Genomic DNA, 19728 nt, shown 5'->3' on the forward strand with positions numbered 1-19728 from the left:
GTGTAAAGATACATTGAGATGATTAATATACATTAATATGTACGTATTTTTTAATTTATATTTAACTCGTTTTAATTGGAGAATGGATTACAACTTGTTAGATTTAATATATATATATATAAGTAAACCTGACAGAATTTGCCCTGTCATATCAAGGATATCATTCAGATCAAGGACCTGAGTGCAAAATATTGTTAGTTTTGAAAACCATTGATTTTAGTAGTCCTTATTTCCGACTCATATATTTCTAATTAAAGCAAAAAAATTATACAACGCCACTTTAGAATTATGAGTTCTTGGTAAACTATATTGAAAGTGTGCGTGTGTGTGAAATATTTTAATTTTTTTTCTGCCATAAAAGCTTTCTCCTGACAATATAAACACAACAAAAAAATTTGAGAAATCGGTCTACTCTTTCACACGTGATGGCGTGACCAAGGGATACAGGGATTCATTTTTTATATATAGGTGTACAATTAAAGTTCATTCAAATATCAAAAAGAAATATTTTAATAATTTAACAGATAAATAAATAAAAATAAAGAAAGAAATAGATTAGTTCAAGTGAAAATAATTTTAAGACACAAACGCAGATAAAATTTTACAAATTGTAATAGATTTTATTACGACGAATATAGTAAATAAATTATACAAAGTTATTTATTATAAAAGAATTTTATCACAGAAACTAATATACGTTACAGATATATTAAAACTAAGCTAGTAGAGTATTTTATATCTAAGTCTGTTATTACTAAATAGGTATTTGTAGACAAAAATAAAATAATATACAAGGTTGTCTTCATAAATGACTCTAGAGATCAGTACAGTATAATAACATTATACCCGTATTAGCCTAGTAAACATGATATAAAGAAAAAATAAATATGAAGCTATTCTTTTTACAATATGTATAAGATTGTATTATCCACTGTTCAAAATCTGTTAATAGTTTATGTAAAGTTTTGAAAGGCTACGGTAGAGTAGCTTGCCGTGAGCTGAGCTAAAGGCTTTTAAGTTGGCTTCAATGTAATTAGAACGACCATGGCTCTGCATAAGTGGTTAGAAGGTATGACACAGCTATATTGTTTACAATGCTTTGACCAGATGCTTAAACTGAACATATAGTAAAGTATACTATATATTTAAATTATTCGTATACCTATAGGGTTTCAAATATTTTCAAGCAATATTAAAATACAATAACTGTTGTTAAATTTATTCAATATATAACAAATCAATTGTATCGCTTTGTTCTAAAAGTAAGTCGTAATATATACAAGTAAATGATTCAATATACATCAAACCTTAAAAGAAATAAAAAGAAAAACTAATTAGCAAAGAAGACTCTAGCGTCAGGACGGGAAATTAATATACTTATAAGCAGATTATTAGAAATTCTAAGTTATACAATAATAAAAAAGCACCTGCTGTCTTGAGTACAATATTGTGGTACCTGTTCTCCGTAAGTTTAAGTATTCGCTATGCCATTCTGATTTCGGTATTGGAAAAGCTCTCGACTTATACGTCTATACAGCTGTGGCTAAGAAAATAGAAGCATCGTTCCTAAGAGGCTCTAGGTTTCTCTTGAAATTACAACGGCTTAGAGTTGTAACAGAGTTTGTAAATGGTAAATTTGCGATAATAATCGAAATATTGTTTCGTTATAATCGATAAATAGTACATTGCGGTTAGAAGTACAAACATATAATTATCAATTCAATTCACTGATTTCAAGAGAAGTACCACTTTATAAGCTATACAAAGTACCACAAAAGCTCGGCAGTGAACAGGTTTTTACGTGTCTGATAGCTATCATCTTTGTATTCTTGGTCATTATAATATGTAGTTATTAAGAATATTTCATAAATTAATATTTAGTATTAAAAGTTTTAAAAGAATTAAAAGTTAATATTTTTTTAATTTTCATAGGCAACATTTTATCCATTTAGAAAAAAACTTACCACTAACGGTAAAAACCAAATAACTACAACTATATGTCTATTTTACCGAAATAAAATAAGAATGCATATATTTGCAAAGGTTTCTTCCTTACGTAGAATTTCGATTCCTATCTGAAGTGTTAGGGCAAATAAAACTAGACCTCTCTAAATTCAATTACTTTGGGTCACGGGAGCTACCGGGCCAAAAACTCACTGTTATTCAACTCTTTATGAGGTCAGTGTGGTGAGTACCGAGAAAATATATAAATAAATGTTAAGTGTTATATTTTTTTTATATTTTTAACTCGCATGGTTATTGAATTACAATAGAAAAAACTTATGTATGAAAAAAACAAATTAAAGAGAGTCAATTCAAAATATAAGCATAGTTCGGACAATAATTTATTCTCATATACAAAATATTTAAAATTACTTACATGACTGACTAACCCATAGCCCAAGAGCCCACGATAGGTAAAGCCTCAGTATTTTATAAAAGTTGAAAGTTTCTCTGTACATGTCTCCTATACAGGCAGGAACGATCCACGCTTATTGAATTTGGGTTGTGTTTACCTGGTCAGGTAACAAGTAATAAAGGTTTCTAAAATAGGGAACCTTACTCTTATAAAAGTAAAAAGCTTAATATTTTATATTTTCATCGGGATAAGTTTAAAAATCTCGTCATCCATCGCTGGATACTTCTGACGGTTACTACCGCTGCTAGATAACCCCAAACTTTAAAAAGTTATAATTACACTTCCGTTATAGTATGAAAGCTGAATTTATAAATATTACCTGGAGACCTTGCAAGAGCGATCAGTTCCAGCAATATAAATTATATATACACCATTTGATATAATGCTCATTTGAAAAGTCCATGTTTATAGTTCTCTAGGTAACTACTACTCAAACTCAATAGTCGCTAATCGTTCTCACCTGTATAGAAGAAATGTACAGAGAAACTTTCAACTTTTACAAAATACTGAGAGTCTGGCCGTCGAGGGCTCTTGCTCTATCACCGATTGACGGGTTGCTTGATATATTTGATAATGTTCATAACTAATATCAGAAACTCTTAATGTCAAACATTTCTTAAACACGTAAAAACCATCTGACTAATAACTTTCCACCTATAAAACGCCAGACTGGCATAAAAAGACTGTTAAGAAAAAATATATATTTTTAAATTTACTTATAAACCAGTACCATAAAAACAAATTGTTTTTTTTACCTTATCAGATGAGGTATAAACGAACTATGATTATGCACAAGAACTGGTAATTTAAGAAAAGAAAACTAGGAAAGCAATAAGAATAGAATAGTAAAATTTTACAAGTATTAAAAAAAATATCTTAAAACAACCAATAAATTATTAAAGTAATTAAATGAGGATCCAACCCACTTTTGAGATGAGTCCGAACATAAGTTTACTAATTAATTATTCAGCATAAAAATAATAATCTTCCCCCGCTGCTTATAACGGCTCTGAACATTTGATATTTAAATTAAATTAATCCCAAATGCTTTATGCATGCTTAATGAATTAAAAGAATAATTTAAATAAAAATTGCAATTGGGATCAGGAGAGATTCCACGTGGCACAAATGCAATGAAAACCGTACTTGCCTTAATAACTTAAGTAGCGATAAACACTTAGTTTTCTTTTTCGTATTTATACTTTGTTATAATAGTTTTGTGACAGACTGTTTAATTTAACATAATACATAAGATAATTGTCATTTTTCTCTGAAGAAAATTCCCAATCACACCAGACAAGATAGCTGAGCAAAAAATAGGTTGCTGGCCATATGCACACTACTTGCCTTTAGTTGCTTTAAACTTGATCTTTCTGAAATTAAAAAAAAACACTTGTTTCAATAATATAATAATATTAAGCTTAATACTTAGTTATAAGATAATAATAATTTTCGATTAATTGCACCTTTTAGAACTATTTGAAGTGCTTCCAAATCATCGAACGAGAAGCCATGTTACTTACTCAACTTTCATAGTGAAAACATAAAATATGAAAACAATACCAAAATTTGTTTAAGTTTACCCGGGAACCTTCTGATGATGTTATGTAATTTCATATTTATTAAAAGTAACCAAGGTAATATAAAGTGATATTATATATTTATTTAACAGTAAATTTAAAATATTTTATGTGAAGTATATCCATGAACAAATATAATATTAAATCGCGACGATTAACACGATCATGTACTTTTAACCTTACTTAACGGCTTGATAGGTCTGACCATGGTCAAAAGCTATCTGGTGTAGTGATGTCACTCTTTATTCAAGGCCAACAATTTTTTTATATTTCTTCAATTTCCATCGCTTTACATACGATTCTTGAGCAGAAATATCAGTCTGTGGATATATCTCAAGTGATTAATTCCTGCTCTGTTATTGCTGCTTTATTCGTCTGTCAGTTTGTAATTGAAGTGATATCTTCTTTGAACCTTTTCGCAAAAGAACGCATTATTTGGCCTACATTAGAACTACTGCAGCTACAGTCAGACCGTCCAAATAGAATAACTTTTTATGATGAGTTGGATCATGCGAATGACTCCTTTAACATATAAAAAAAAATCGAATTGTCTGTTGATATATGTAGGCTAGATATATTTTGGAATACGCTTCAGCCACCACACATATGATAAAATACCTCCACAACTTTTTTTATTTTTACTGGAAAGTATTTGATGGTGAAAAAGAAAAGATTTGAAAAGAAAGGCTGTAGACCGGCTGTGCATCTCAGCGTCTTATAGTAAATAGGTTCGGGGAAGTTAGATCTTGCAGTTCTTGCGCAGACTTTGAATAATGTACCTTATAGAAAACCAGGGGTCTAAATAATTCACGTGTCTATCTAAGCTGCCTAGATTGGCCTCAAACAAATTATGATCACCAATAACAGCCTTGTAACAAATGTGACATTTAGCCTCGTTGGCCCTATTATGACTGCATTAATTTATACTCGAACGGATCTGTGCTTTTTATAAACAAAAAGATAACCGAGAGTAGAATTCCAACTTACTTTGATAAAGACAACAAGTTTCCCTGATTGTGCTTTAGACTTGAACTTAATGAACGGTCTAAAATTTAGTTTCGATGACACTTCAAATAATTGGTGACGGGTCTTGTTTTCCAAAGATACATTCTAAAAAAATTGAGTTAAGGCGATGGAACTTTTCTTGGCGGTGGAAAGACACGCTTTTAGTTTGGTGGCATAAAATTTTACAAATTTTCATAGGCCTATTAGAAGACTTCCTTACGCATGGATTAATTATGATCTACTAGTGCCATTCTATCCAACTCGATTGAATCCCTTTTGATGCAAAGCTGGATTGATATCACTTTACAATTGTTCTATCATCTGCTTATCCATAAACAGCCCGTTATAGCAGATCGTCAATGTGCAGCGAAAACAGCTTTGCGTAGAAACAGGCCACTAAAGAATACCTACAATGACCGCAAATAAAGCTATGTTGCTAGATCCTGTCGAAAGCTTTTGAGACGTTAAGTGAAACTGTGAGAGCCTCAGCGTTGATTTATAAAATAAATATTTAGTGTTCACAAAAAAAATCCCAGTCTATAGGACGAATGACTGATTTCGGAGAAAACTTTTTTATCGGTAAATGAAAGATTATTGTCTTGTTGGTTTGGTATGAGGTGTCCAATATACTACTTATAGTCTTGAAGAGTGCAGAGGTATTTCAGTCGTCCAATAGTTATCATCGCCTACATGGCTTCTTTACTTAGGTAGAGGTACCATGTTGGCAAGCTTCCAAGGTTTAGGCCCGATAGCAGACATAGAATGAAAGTAAAATAGTGCCAGAACAAGGCAGGTGCACATGTTGTTAACACAATGCCTGAAATACCATCCGGTTTACTAGTTTTTTTCCCTTCAAAAGTACGTAGACTTTTCAGTGTAACATGTTTGTTTATTAGTAGTAAAAACTTCTGTCCTAGAGTTTGCTACTTCTATACTTGGCCACCAATGGGTTCTGGGTACCTCATTAAGCGAATAAAGTATTTCATCACCTGACGTGATCTCCAAGAGGAAAGCTGACCTGTTGCAAATTTGCTTCTTTGTATTACCTCATTCATTTTGCATTGTTGCATCGAGTTCATGATGATGGTGATGATGATGATATCGATACTTTCATAGACACATACAAAATTAACTAAACAGAAGTCCAAGGGGATGTCACTTCGATGCTGTATCTATATGAGTACATTTAACAATTTGAAATATTACGAGGACGCTCGAACCATCGGAATGTCGCCCTCGGGTCTTCTCGTCAGGTAGCCACTCGGTACCATGAAGTCACACTGAGTATATACCGCGTAATAGAACAGCGTAAACTTCTATTACTAAGCACCCGACACAATACAAATTAGCGTGACGCACTATATGACTGATGATCAGAGAGCAAATTTAAACCCATAGAATCTTTGGTGTCTTATATATTTATAATGAGTTTATATATAATAAAAACAAGCATTTTATTTTAAGAAATGGCAATGTCATTTCTCTTCCGCATTCATTTTCTCTTTGTGCAGTTAACTCTTACTTCACAAAATTCATTGTACTCTCAAATAATTTAATTTTTTAATGTTACAATCATTTTAACAAACATTAATTCTACGGCTTTCTAAAAATAATTATTGTCTCGAAATTACATCTGACATTTGAATAACCCCTTTCTACATTTAACTTCACAACAATTATTATTTATTCAATTCCATACATCAAAGGAAAATTATGTTTCTTTGTTTACTCTTCTGTTTACATATGCTTCTTTTAGATTTTTTATAAAACTTTACTTCAAGTGGTATATTTATTAAGAAGACTTATATTTAGAGTATAGACAATTGGTTTTCTACAATAATTAAATATAATACATCAAATATACATACTTAAAAAAATATATATTTATTGTATTATTTTAAAAATACAATTAATATAAAACATATTAATTAAAACTTAAATATTTTAACAAAACCTAACTCAATTTCTATATTTATCTCTATGTCCTGTAACCTTGAGAAAACTGGAACAATGAGAGGAGATTTGTTTGTCGTCAAGCACTTAGTCTTATCTAGACACCTCAACAGAGTTCATAAAACTATTTCGAAGAATAATTTGTATACCTTTGGTTATTATAACAATGTCCAAGTGCGTTAGGAGTTTCATTCAGAGTCAATCCTATTCAAAGAAATATTCATAGTCTCTATAATAAAAGACGCTGCAATTTTACCTTATATATTTAGGTACATGTGACCATATTTTAAAATTCAACTCTTCACACTACAGAGTCGAATCCAAAAACTATTTCGTTGTATGTGAATTAAGTAATTCATCTCATAACCTTCCAATAGCATTTAAAATTTTCTTTTTGTTCATTACATAATTGCAAAGCTACTTCTTTATAAAACTATATAAAACCTTATAAGGTTAGATTAGTTATAGAACCTATGTCTATAGACACCAGTTGCAGTTGTCTATTCTATTTGACACACTAATATTTCTGAAAATGACTTACTCATCCAATTTAAAACTCCTTTCATGAAATACAGCGACAAAAGATGCAGTTTTAACCAGTAATTCAAGTTATTATTATACCTATTTTAGGTGCAATCATATATATTTCCATGTTTGTACATTTTGTGGTTTTGTTTCGATAAAAGTCGAATTTTATATAAGATATATTTATTTAAGTGGAACCTTTATTATAAAAAGACATCGTGTTGTGATTTTTAAATTATAGCGATAAAGTAAAGATATTTATTTGATATTTTATAGTGTTTAAAATTGTAGTGAAGTGCGTTGAGGTGGCTTAAAGTAAAAACTCAATAATTATGTTTTCATGTTACAAATTATTGCATTTCGTGTTGTAGATTTTACAATCGAACTGTAAAAATTATACTAACTTGATTTAGTTCATGTAAGTAAATCACATCGTTGAATACGTGGATGAAACGAACAAATGCGTAGAGATTATTCAGCTTAAAAATATTCCTTTATTTCACTGTTAGAAAAAGAAAGCACAAAATCTCCCTTAAACTAATCAATTTTCTTTTATGATACTATATCAACCTGTTACGTTTTCATACAAACTGCAATTTAGTCATCGGAATCGACATTTTCTAAATTGTTTGTGCCAGACCTTCTAAATTCCTCTAGAGTTCTGATTTATGATAGTATATTGCAGCTATTACCATCTGAAAGTCTATAATCAGATTCATGAAAATATTGAAAAGTGATCAATTACGTCGTTATAGGAGGGTTTCATGGACATTCTTTGAAAACTTCGCCTATAAAAGTCCGAATGGTAAAGAAGATATCCTCATAATTATAATATATTTAATATCTCGAGAAGTGTTAAGTTAGTTTAACAACTGGGCTTTTACAACCTATAATGTACATACATACATATATAATAGTTTATTCACTTATTTAAAAGTGTGTTGATGTGACTTTGAAGTTAAAAATTTGATGAATTGTTTAAATTATTTAACTTAAAAAAAAAACAGAAACGGTAGATTTAATAATACAGCTCAAATAGTAGCCCTCGCTGGCAATCGTGTTTATGGTTCATTGCATACTGTCAAGAATATTGACGTAAATTTTTATAGACAGAAGTAAATCTTGGGTTGGGCAAAAATAAAACTAGTAAACATAATGCTCCCTATATTATATTTTCTGTAGGCGTTGAGAAGCATTGCAAATATGGCTAGGATAAAGGATGACAAACCGAATTTCAAAGGTTTAACATTTCATACGCTTATAATGCTTTTAACGACACAATAAAATTGATGTTCTATAGGGAGCAGGATTACGTTCAGCAATGAAATGCGATCGGTTAGTGATTATGATGAATAACTGAATATTTTTCTTTACAATGGATTAATTCAATTAAATCACTTCAAAGTATTCATTATTCAAATTCATATTAAGAGTTCTTATTTCATGCTAACTATTGAATAAGAATTCATGACTTCATCATATGTGACATATGTTGAACTATTATATACTGATGAACTACTATGCCATGATGCCATAATTAGCCTGTTGTTGTCTAGCTGGCAATTGAAAATAAAAATTCAAGCAAATCTTTAACATTTGATTTTATATCAAAAGTTTAGATCGAAACCATATTATTGAAAATAATTTACAAAATGTGATCTAAGACAGATTACAACTCATTTTAGTAACCGAAACATCGGTATTATGTACTTTTAAAAATAATAAAATAAGGCGTAGAAAATGTTAGTTTCATTTAGTATACAAAATCTAAAGTATAAAATTCTTGGTTAACGATATAATGAGCAGCGTGCTTCCGAGAACATCTTCCTGAAAAAAATGCTCAAGTAGCTTATACTTGTCCCATTAAGGTATTAATTATTCAGCAAATTTTAATCACAAAAGATTATTTCTAAACACAATAGATCCTGTATTATATAGTAGCTCGTTATTCTTAATGAATTTGTTATTAAATGGGAATATAATATCAAGAATATAAATTTACACTCTCGACTCTCAATTTGTTAAAGTTTGACACAAAAACACATGTTAAGATAAATTTTCATTTTTTAAATTTACATTTTGGCTACAGGAAAAGTATTAATTGCAACTTATATAAACGAAACCGATAATCTTCAAAATGAAACGAAACCATAATATTGCTGGCTTGACCTATTTTTTGTTTAGTACTTTTAAAACTACAAAGTCATATATGATTTAATACAATATTATATATCTTTTTCGGAGTCTTCCTAATACTAATTAATAGAATTTAAGGGTGAGTGTTATTTAAAAATTCCGAAGTATAGTGAACATGCCACTTGCGTGACACATGCAAGTCTGTTGGTGCTTTGATACATGTTCTTATCGACTTCGAGTAGAGTTTGACATGCTAAAAGATATTGGTCGATTGACAGAATTACATGTTTGACCTTCGGAATCGCTGTGATTTATACTTATTAATAGTCAGACACATATCGTGACGCGCTAACCCATATATAATACTGAAATAATGACACGTAAACATTACTGAATATAGTATAACATTTTCCATGAAGGTCTTAGAATTATATAATTCCATCGTTTTTTTTTCATACATATATGTAAGCTATAATATTTGTGTTTGTGTATACATTCAATTTCGAAAACTCATTACATTTCCTTTATCCCCGGAAATCAGAGCTGTATCATATGTTAGTGAAAAGGGGAAATGAAATCCAACCATCTAATCTCTTCTAGTCAGATCGGACTTGTAATTTCGAACATACATTGCTAAGCCCCTGTAATCCAGATGCAAGTCCACTGAGTGAGTGAAACATTAATATTGTAGAATATTAAGATTAATCTATTAAATGTATATTTGTATCATATCGTTTGGGAAACATTATGCACTGTAAATATAAAACACGATCTACATTTAGGTATATACATTAATCCTTTGCCAATTACATTAACTGGCAGAAATATGAACTTATACAAAATAATGAAAAACCTACCGAACCTATTTGAATCAACCTCACCGAACTTTACCATCATAGTTTCTCGGTGAGAGGCCATAACATCGGCCGCCTGTATAATTACCACCCATCGGATAGAGTCATCCCGCCAACCAATTTCTCGGGTTCCGGCATGTTGTCTGATGAAGCCATATGGAGGATTTGTCTGCACAGTTGCTTTGTAATTTCATGAGGTATGAAGTAGATTCTATGTTCTATAGATGCGGAGTCCGTACCCAGGTTACACTCTTGAATATAATTTACTTCAGCTCGCCGAAGAATGTGTGTATATCCGCAATAATATCTGCCGTCTGCATCTACGTCACCTTGAAGATCCCAAATTATCTTCTATCTATACGATACTAGTGTAGACAAAATAGTCTATGCTGGTGTGCACCGATCCCACAGCGGTGACCAATTAACGTCACGTTTATTTGAACATCTAAATAAGGCTGTCGAAGTGGTTCTACTTCGTTACCCTTCAGCACAACTGGTCTTTCTAGGAGATTTAAATGCCTACCATCAAGACCAGCTGTTTCTATTTAAGCTGACTGACCGCGCTAAGAAAGAAGCTTGAAATTTCGCCTTATTGCTAAGTCTTTCTCAACTGGTAAAGGAAGCTACAAGGGTGCCAGATATAGATGATCACACAACTAGTTGCCTAGAACTATTGCTGACAAGATATCCGGGCAGATACACTATCGAAGTGTCATCCTCATTGGGAACCTTTGACCACTGTCTGCTTAAATCTATATCGACATATCCTCCGCCCGATCAAAAACTTCTCCGTGAAAAGCGAGTTTGGCAGTACAAGTCAGCAGACAGAAATAAGATGCGACATTTCTTTGCATCTTTTCCTTGGCGATGCCAATCTTGTAAAATTTAACGCCACCAAAACACAAGCGTGTCTTTTCACCGCCAAGAGGTGGCCGATCAACTTGACTCCAAATTTTCGGGGTTCAGTTTTTGAATAATATACAGTTATTAGATATTGAGATGTCCCCGAACCTTAACTTTGGACGGTTTAAAGAGTCCAAATCTAAGACATCAAGGAAATTCGAATACCTTGCAAAAGCGTGGCAGTACTTCACGCCAGGACAGCTTCTTTGTTTTTTAGAATCGTGTCGATTGTGAAATACTGGGTAAGCTTTGGGCAAGCCGTGCCCAATGTCATCTTACTTGCTTAGACTCTGTGGAAAGACGTGCAAAAAGGATCATTGCGGACCACAAGTTGGTTAAATCTAATCTGGTCAGCCTAGAGCACAGGCAAAAGGCAGCCGGTCTCTCGGTATTTTATTTTACTCTGGAGAGTATGCATAGGAATAACACGATTTAATTTCTGCACCCCCTTTCTATCATTGGGCAACCAGACGTACAGTGGGCCTCGATCCTTTTGTTGTAGATCTTCCTGGCATCCGGACGAAGCGGTACACTCCCTTCTTCCTTATGCGGACAGCAAGCGATTGAAATAGTTTGCCTGCGTCTGTGTTTCCTTCGATTTACAATTTGGGTGTCTTCAACAAAAGGGTGAATAGGCTGATACTGAGATAGTGCGTTCATCACGTATCACTTCATTTCTAACGGGTGTAATTACAGTAAAACACTATCCAGTCGAATTAATCTAAAGGAAAAGTTTTTAAATAAAACTAACCAACTTTTAGCCAACCAATTTTGCTTGGTTGAAAGCGCGGTCACCGGGAAATAACTAAGTTTGAATAATGACGTCATAGTAACATCCTAACTGATGGTAATTTTTAGCACACAAGATTGGAAAATACCTCGTTTAGGTTTTTATAAACCATTACTTCTTCTCTTAAAATGTATTATTCCAATGATAAAGATCTGTACTGCTTTTAAATAAAATGCTCTCTTTTTTAACGTAGGCAAGTACTTTACTCCAAATCAACCGATATCACAAAAGTGTCGTTTGAATAGCAGATGACACTCAAGTCAAGGAAAAGCCTGATGTGGATGATGACACTGCTCCGCAACAAATCGTTCCAATTGGGATAGTGGCGTATTATTCCGAGCTTTGTGCCTAATTGTTCCGTACCACGGACTACAATGTACTGTTCTTTGTGTTACTTCTCGCCCGAGACATAGTAGATATCGTAAATCCTATCAGTAAAGCCCTGGTTGTAATAAGAAAAAACACCCCGGTGCCAGGACAAGTCGACAGGCCCGATGGGATTAAATATATATAAGATATATTAGACATTTGTGACAAAAAATATTATTTAAGAAATGTTGATCTTATACATTTTCCATAATAAATTAAAAGTTTTGATCTAAATCAACAAAGCCGTTTTGTACTTAAAATGTTTGGATAATTAAATGATAATTTCATCTAAAGAATTAAAAAATGTATAATCCATATAAATAAGAATATATGATTTTATGTATACTTTTATACGTATATAAGTATTAAGTTATAAAATTGATGAAATGAAACTCGTATGATCCTAACATCTATTTTATTATCTGTTTTCCTATACGACTCAAAATAGATGAAGAGTCAGATATATGACCGTTAAAATAAAAAACAATGTCTACTTCTATCGGTACCCTTTAAATGCAAAACCAATCTCCTGGTCAACACGAACACTAACATGAATTAAAAGTATGTGAAACAATTGTGGTAACTGATATTTACATGTTACATATTCAAAAGAATTATTTTAAATTACCATTCAGTATATAATTTATGATTTAAATTTATAATTACCATTGTGAATTCAAATTCATTTATTACTTCAAGATAATAATTATTTCAAAATAATATAATAGTACTTATTATCACAAAATGTAATGGATTCTTCAAACGCATGGTGAGCTGCATCGAGTAATCTTTCATACTATGAACATGCAACCTACTTGAGGATCAATATCATACGTTCTTTATCTACTCGTACGTATAAAAGACAAAGCACATTCGGAGAAAGTACAGTGTCATCTCTCTACGGTCTTCAATATCTTGGTATTTGGCATATACGTCTAAGGATTAATTGTTTCTTGAATTAATATTTTAATATTATTGTTGTAATTAACTTAATGAACTTTGTAAGCCCTTTTGAAAATATACTACAAACTGTGGTTAAGACGAAGAAAGATTTATCGTAAATCATAGTTTTCTTTTACTAATTAAATATATACTCTTAAAGAAAAACTACTTTGTCAAATCTGATTCTGATGTTATAACTTAACGAATAAACAATACTGTATTTTTAGAACGAAACTACAAACAATGTTAGAAAGGATTATGTGTAGACAGAGCTGCAGGGCCATCAATTTGGGGATTACAGTTTTAAAATTCAGATGTAACAGTCGCTAGTAATAAAAAATGACCTAATCTCTTCTTAAAAGTGGATTGAGTACAATTTAACAATTCGCTTACTTTTATCATGCCCCTTAATGTTGTTTTGGCATATTACAATATTTACTTTGTGTATCTAATTCGAAGTAATAGCATATATTAAGATGCATCGTAATATGGAGTATAAAATTGGATACGAGTGGAATTATATATTGAAACTTCTAAACTTATTTATATATTTAGATAATTTCAGATCGACCTTTTAAAAATTACGTACACCGCTTTTTGTGAGGATTTTTATCACAGTGAGATTTTAATAAACAGGCAAGTAATAATTACAGTGTTTGTATATAATATCGTGTAGCTTAGAACACATAGTATGTGCTAAAGTAAAGTAAATTATGTGAAAGTATTCATTAAAAAAGTGATTAAGGTTTAATATTACTCACATAAAGCGGGCGTGATGACGCATACCAAAAAGTTTTACATTCTATAACGAGAGCAAAGTAAAAAAAATTGTTAATTTAAACATACGGAAGTACTAAAGTGCGGGTTTTTCCGGAAATGTAATGCGATGTAGATAGTTCTTTGACTTCCTACCAACGAAATATTATGCCCATGGAAATGTCACATAAGTATCTTACATATACACTATTAAAACCCACGAACAGATTGTAATAATAGAAAAAACTTCTTAAACCATCAATGTTGATGAAATCTAAATAGCTTCAATATATTTTGTATTGGACGGGATTTGAATAGTCCGTTTATTCATTACAATGGGAAATAAGTTAACCTTGGCGTGCTTAAAGTATTGTCAACTTATAAACGATTCGACGGTCGATAAAATATTTATCAATCATTGTAATCAAGCCCGAAGGAAAAGAATTCTATTTTACTGTAGTTATAACTCCTATTTATAGAATAGAACAGTGGGTGTTATTTGAAAATTACTAAGTATTATTGACGCGCCAGTTGCGTGACACATGCTAGTCTATTGGTGCTTTGATACATGTTCTTATCGACTTCGAGTGTAGTTTGACATGCTAAAAGATATTTGTCGATTGACAGAATTACATGTTTGACCTTCGGAATTGACATGATTTACTGATTATAAAACGTCTAATATCAGGTTGAAGGATGTAACTTGAGGTACGATAGTAACTTTAGCAGAAGAAATATAATTTACCATATTGAACAATAAATAAAAAGTTTGACCATTTTGTCTAATAACAGAAAGTGGCAAGTTTTGTTTTTCGATATTTTTACAAATCGTCTTAAGAGATCAGTGCAAATCTTTCTATATAGGAAAACTTGTAACATCCAGATTGTAATCTTCTATTATATTGTATTACAAAAGCTGTGTTATTTCCTTGTTTTTCTCAAAAGTTCACTATATTTCTGTATGCCAACAGTTGCATGTACTCGTAATAATGACCAAGAACGAGGCGAATTGTAATCTCTTATTTATGCTGACAAATCATACCTGCATGTTCTTTGTATGTACTTGCAAGGATAATAAAAAAATGAACACGCTAAACCAATCGTTAGGCAATGATTACAGTCACATGTTACATAATGACATGGAATTGTAATTTTTAAACATTACCGTACAGTCGCATGACTTATATGCTTTAAATAAAATTTAAGTCTAATGAAAATTCTTTGTGTCCAATATATGAACAAAGAATTTAATCACATTCGTATAACATTTATATTTATACCGGTATTCCTTATAAATGTACATACCTTCTTATATCACCTAACATTTACTTTATTTTTCTTGAAAGGACGTTTTCTCAGAGGAGGCTAAAGTAAGCTTAACATTAAATATAAGCTTTAAGCATGTTTTATGTTCACAGATATTTCAAATTCATAAATCCTTAGGTATCTTATCTTGTACCTGATGATAAATAATCCGTAAATAAAACTGCAAAATCAAAGAAAATAATTTTTTATACACTTACATATATGTCTAACTGAGATACTTAAAGAAAGGAACGTAATATGAATATGTCACATTATTTTCTCTTGTCATAAATTCTTAGTGACCCACAGAATTAAACGGTATTGGAACAAACTTCTAGTACATGGCTTTAGGATTAAATTATAAATTAAAGTAATATTTTTCGTTTAGCATTACGAACAGTTGACTTACAAAAGTATATTTTAATTCAAATTAATTTGGCTTGGGGATTGATTTCTATTTAATCTTTACCGTTTGATCAAAAGAAAAGAGTAGTCTAATTCAATTCCGTTTTGGCTCTTCTAACATTAAGTCAAAATATAAATATAGTATATCAAAGAAAGACTATAATTGAATTTTGGGTTTCACGAACACTTACTAGAAAATTGAAAGGACTTGATTTTAGAAGCACTTTCTGAATTCAATTTCCTCACAACGGATTAAGGGTTTATATTTCAGTGAAATACAGAGTAGCGTTTTAAATCAGAAAATAATATATTTCTTCTCTTACATAAAACTCTAATATATTGCCTTCATATTTGATATCGAAGTGAATTTTAAGATGTTCTTATTAAATTCTTATTAAAAGAGAGAAAATTTAATTAAATTTAACTTCTTAATTAAATGAAAATAAAAAAAATCACACAATGGCCTTTTAAAAAATCTCTAAAGTAATATTTTATATACATAAAAAAGCAAAAAAGAATAATTGAGCTAAACGGACGTTTTTATTTTTCGGACATAGTTATATAGAAGTTGTATTTGAATTCGCAGGCCTAAATTTTGTAGCCTTCCATAAAAGTTTAATCTTCCGTACTGACGTGAATAAAAATCCATTTATCACTGCATGCATGCTACTGCATGAAACTTTTTATAAGGTTTGCTGGGTTACTACGTACTTGCGGAGATGAATAGAGGTGGAGGCTTTCACGCTAGCTTCAATGTAATTAGAGCGGCCACTGTTTTCAGCATAAGTGGTTTTCAGACATGACACGGCATTTTTGTTAATCATATGTACAAATATCAAAACAATGTCCAGAGCTCCACGTAAAAGACCCTTGTTTCACGTATTTAGTAATAGACGAATTTTTGATTTTCATATTTTGTACTAAATAGAAATGAGACCCACAGGAGATTAGAATTTGAAAAATAAACTCATAAATGCTTAAGTAATATTCTTTAAAACTAATATAATATTAATTAAAAATGTAAAATAAGTCTCCAGAAACTATATTTCGAATTATGTCGAATATTTGACTTAATTTTCCATTTTTTTTATTTAATTGGTTCTCATTATTACTCGTATATACATTGAACATACGTATGTATGAAAAAATAACGTATCATCCTAATTTGAACGAAATTATGGGTGTATTTAGGCAATTTTAATGTAATAGACAAAAAATATCTTAAAAAAATCGAATTTATATACATCATTTTTGTTCATAAAAACATAACTTGATCTCTTCTAATCCATCAAACAAGTGAAAGCAGAATCTTCATGATAATTATATGAAAAAAAAATCCTTTATGACCTGACAATCTTGCCCGGTAAGTGGCTATTTCTGAAGAAGGTAGCGAGCGGCTTTTTATTTATATTCATAAACACAAATAATATTATGCTTCTTTGATAGCTTTTATGCCAAAAAAAATGGTACCCCGAAGTCTAGTGCCGGCAGCTGCTGCTACTGGGCTTAATTAGAGAGACTGTACGGAGCACATACAATTTTTCTAGATACATGCTATTTGACGACCTAGAAGTATACAATACATCAGAAAATCCGATAACCCACTTTTTATTATCTCGTCTGAACCACTATTAACTGTCAAATTGTTAAGGTCCTTTATTCATTAAAAGGACAAGGAGTTAGCTATACTTACCGGCGTCAGGCATAGGTGACATTCATGAATACGAAAATAACCATGAACATGCTTGACCTTTGATTGTAGAACTACTACGCTTTCTGAATATACATATGTCTCTGTTATGACCTTTACCTACTGTCAATATTGAATTGTCAATGGGGTGGCAGATTTACTGTGATTCTGATTCTAAATTATTATTGAAAAATTGAATGTTACAGTTTCTTGATTACTATCAGTTTGGGTAGCCTTTCATTACTAATCAAAATAATAAATAAAATTCTGTAAACGTTTTCTGAAAGTGTATGTGCTACCATAGTTGCAGTTTGTATTAATTATGTAAAACACAATTTTCTAATTGCATTAGTCAAAAACTGTTTTTTATATTTTCATAACACATAAAGGATATTCTTGATCAATATAATAAAATAATATACGTGTTTCAGACTGTTGAGGATCTGGAAGCACACTGCAAGAAGTCTGGTATAGAGATCGTGACACGACAGTCCTTTCTCTCAGATCCAAACGACGCAGTTCGGAACCTTCGCAGACAAGATGCTAGAGTTATTGTTGGTTTATTCTACGTAGTGGCTGCCAGAAGAGTACTATGTGAAGTGTACAAGCATAAGCTGTACGGAAAATCCTATGTGTGGTTTTTCATAGGTAAGTTTATGCTATTTATTTATAAGTCTAACCGTCTCTTCTTCTTCTTCCTGGCAATTTATCCCAGCATTAGCCAGGGTCTGCCTTCCTGCTCAAACTCCTCCACTTTGCACGATCTTTAGCATCCTCGGTGGTAGGTCCCGTAAGTCTAATAAGTCTAACCGTCTATTATATGTAAACTAATACTATCTGAAGATGCCCCAGAAATGGCAGTACGATCTTTTAATTTCTTTTTAAGCGGTCTTTTTTAAATTGGTAGAAAGTAGAAACGTGCATTACCTTCATCTATCTAGAGCAAGACTATCCCATATAAGAGACCAATGCTCTTTCATTTAATGTTTCTTATGTGCAACAATACCTTTTTAATGTTTCTACTGTATTTTTCTATTCTATTTTCCTATAAAAGCTTTGTACTTCATTATTTTGTATGTGATTAATGGACATTAGTAAGATTTCTATTCTTAATTTAACGTATAATTGATTTCATTGTTTTCTCCTTGCATAAACACATAGGCAAGTTTTATTTACATAATAACATAAACAAATATGCATGATATACTTATTAGTTTTAATACTTTTAGTCCCAGAAATATCTGATTGGAGTATTAAAGGTTTATTGATCGTCGTTCTCCAATTTACGGCCATACTAATATCTCGTGACGCCCTTCCGTCGGATGAGGTTTCCGAATCAGAAAACTCATTGAAATATACTACACTTTATAGAAAATTTCATTTTATTTAGGACTTAATTTAAAAACAAATATATATTTTACTTGGATATAACAAAACACTTAATATAATCAAGATATTGCTTATTTTATATGTGTATGAAAATAACATTTTATTTCGTCAATTTCTTTATTATTTTCCTTAAATAACTATAATTTATTAATTTACTGTAACATGAACTATTTTAACACACTTTGTGTGTTTTATATATTTGTCAGACCATGACAACGTCATCACACCCCCCCAACACCTGTTATAAATGGTAATTCCACACTTCAACCTTCAAAGTAGACAGGTTTAAAACAATGTGTTCTATTATGACCTATTCTTGTGCCTATTCTCACTTCAATAAACTGTCTAACCAAGTCACGTGAATCATGATTAAATATACGGCAAAGAAAATGCGAATATATTTTTAAGGAAAACGATTGTTCTCTTAAAGTGTCATACCTGTGAAATCAAAGTTCTCATATTAGATAACTCAATTAAATGTCATGCTATTTACTTTGCTACCAAATAAATTAGTTAAACTGATTTAGTGTAGAGAATTTCATAATTCTTATACAGTAATTACAAATATAATGCAAGACAGTTTGTGCGAATGATAGATAGAATAAAATTTTTAATGGTAGCCAATTACTTTCAATAGATATTGTAAAGAAATAATATATGCCGAAAGCATTACAGAATGTGTGATAAATTTTAAACATCACATGTTA

At 31.1% G+C, this 19728-nt stretch overlaps 1 protein-coding gene across 1 annotated transcript in view; it reads left to right on the plus strand.

Moving 5' to 3' along the window:
• The window catches only part of LOC116778936 (gamma-aminobutyric acid type B receptor subunit 1), a 109005-nt gene that overhangs the window by 62825 nt on the left and 26452 nt on the right, over positions 1-19728 (plus strand). Inside the window, exon 7 of the mRNA XM_061526934.1 lies at positions 18064-18280. Within this exon, the coding sequence (XP_061382918.1) occupies positions 18064-18280 (217 nt within the window). The remainder of the gene's footprint in view (positions 1-18063; positions 18281-19728) is intronic.

Source organism: Danaus plexippus (genome assembly GCF_018135715.1).
Source record: "Danaus plexippus chromosome 3 unlocalized genomic scaffold, MEX_DaPlex mxdp_30, whole genome shotgun sequence".
In the NCBI taxonomy this organism is placed as follows: Eukaryota; Metazoa; Arthropoda; class Insecta; order Lepidoptera; family Nymphalidae; genus Danaus; species Danaus plexippus.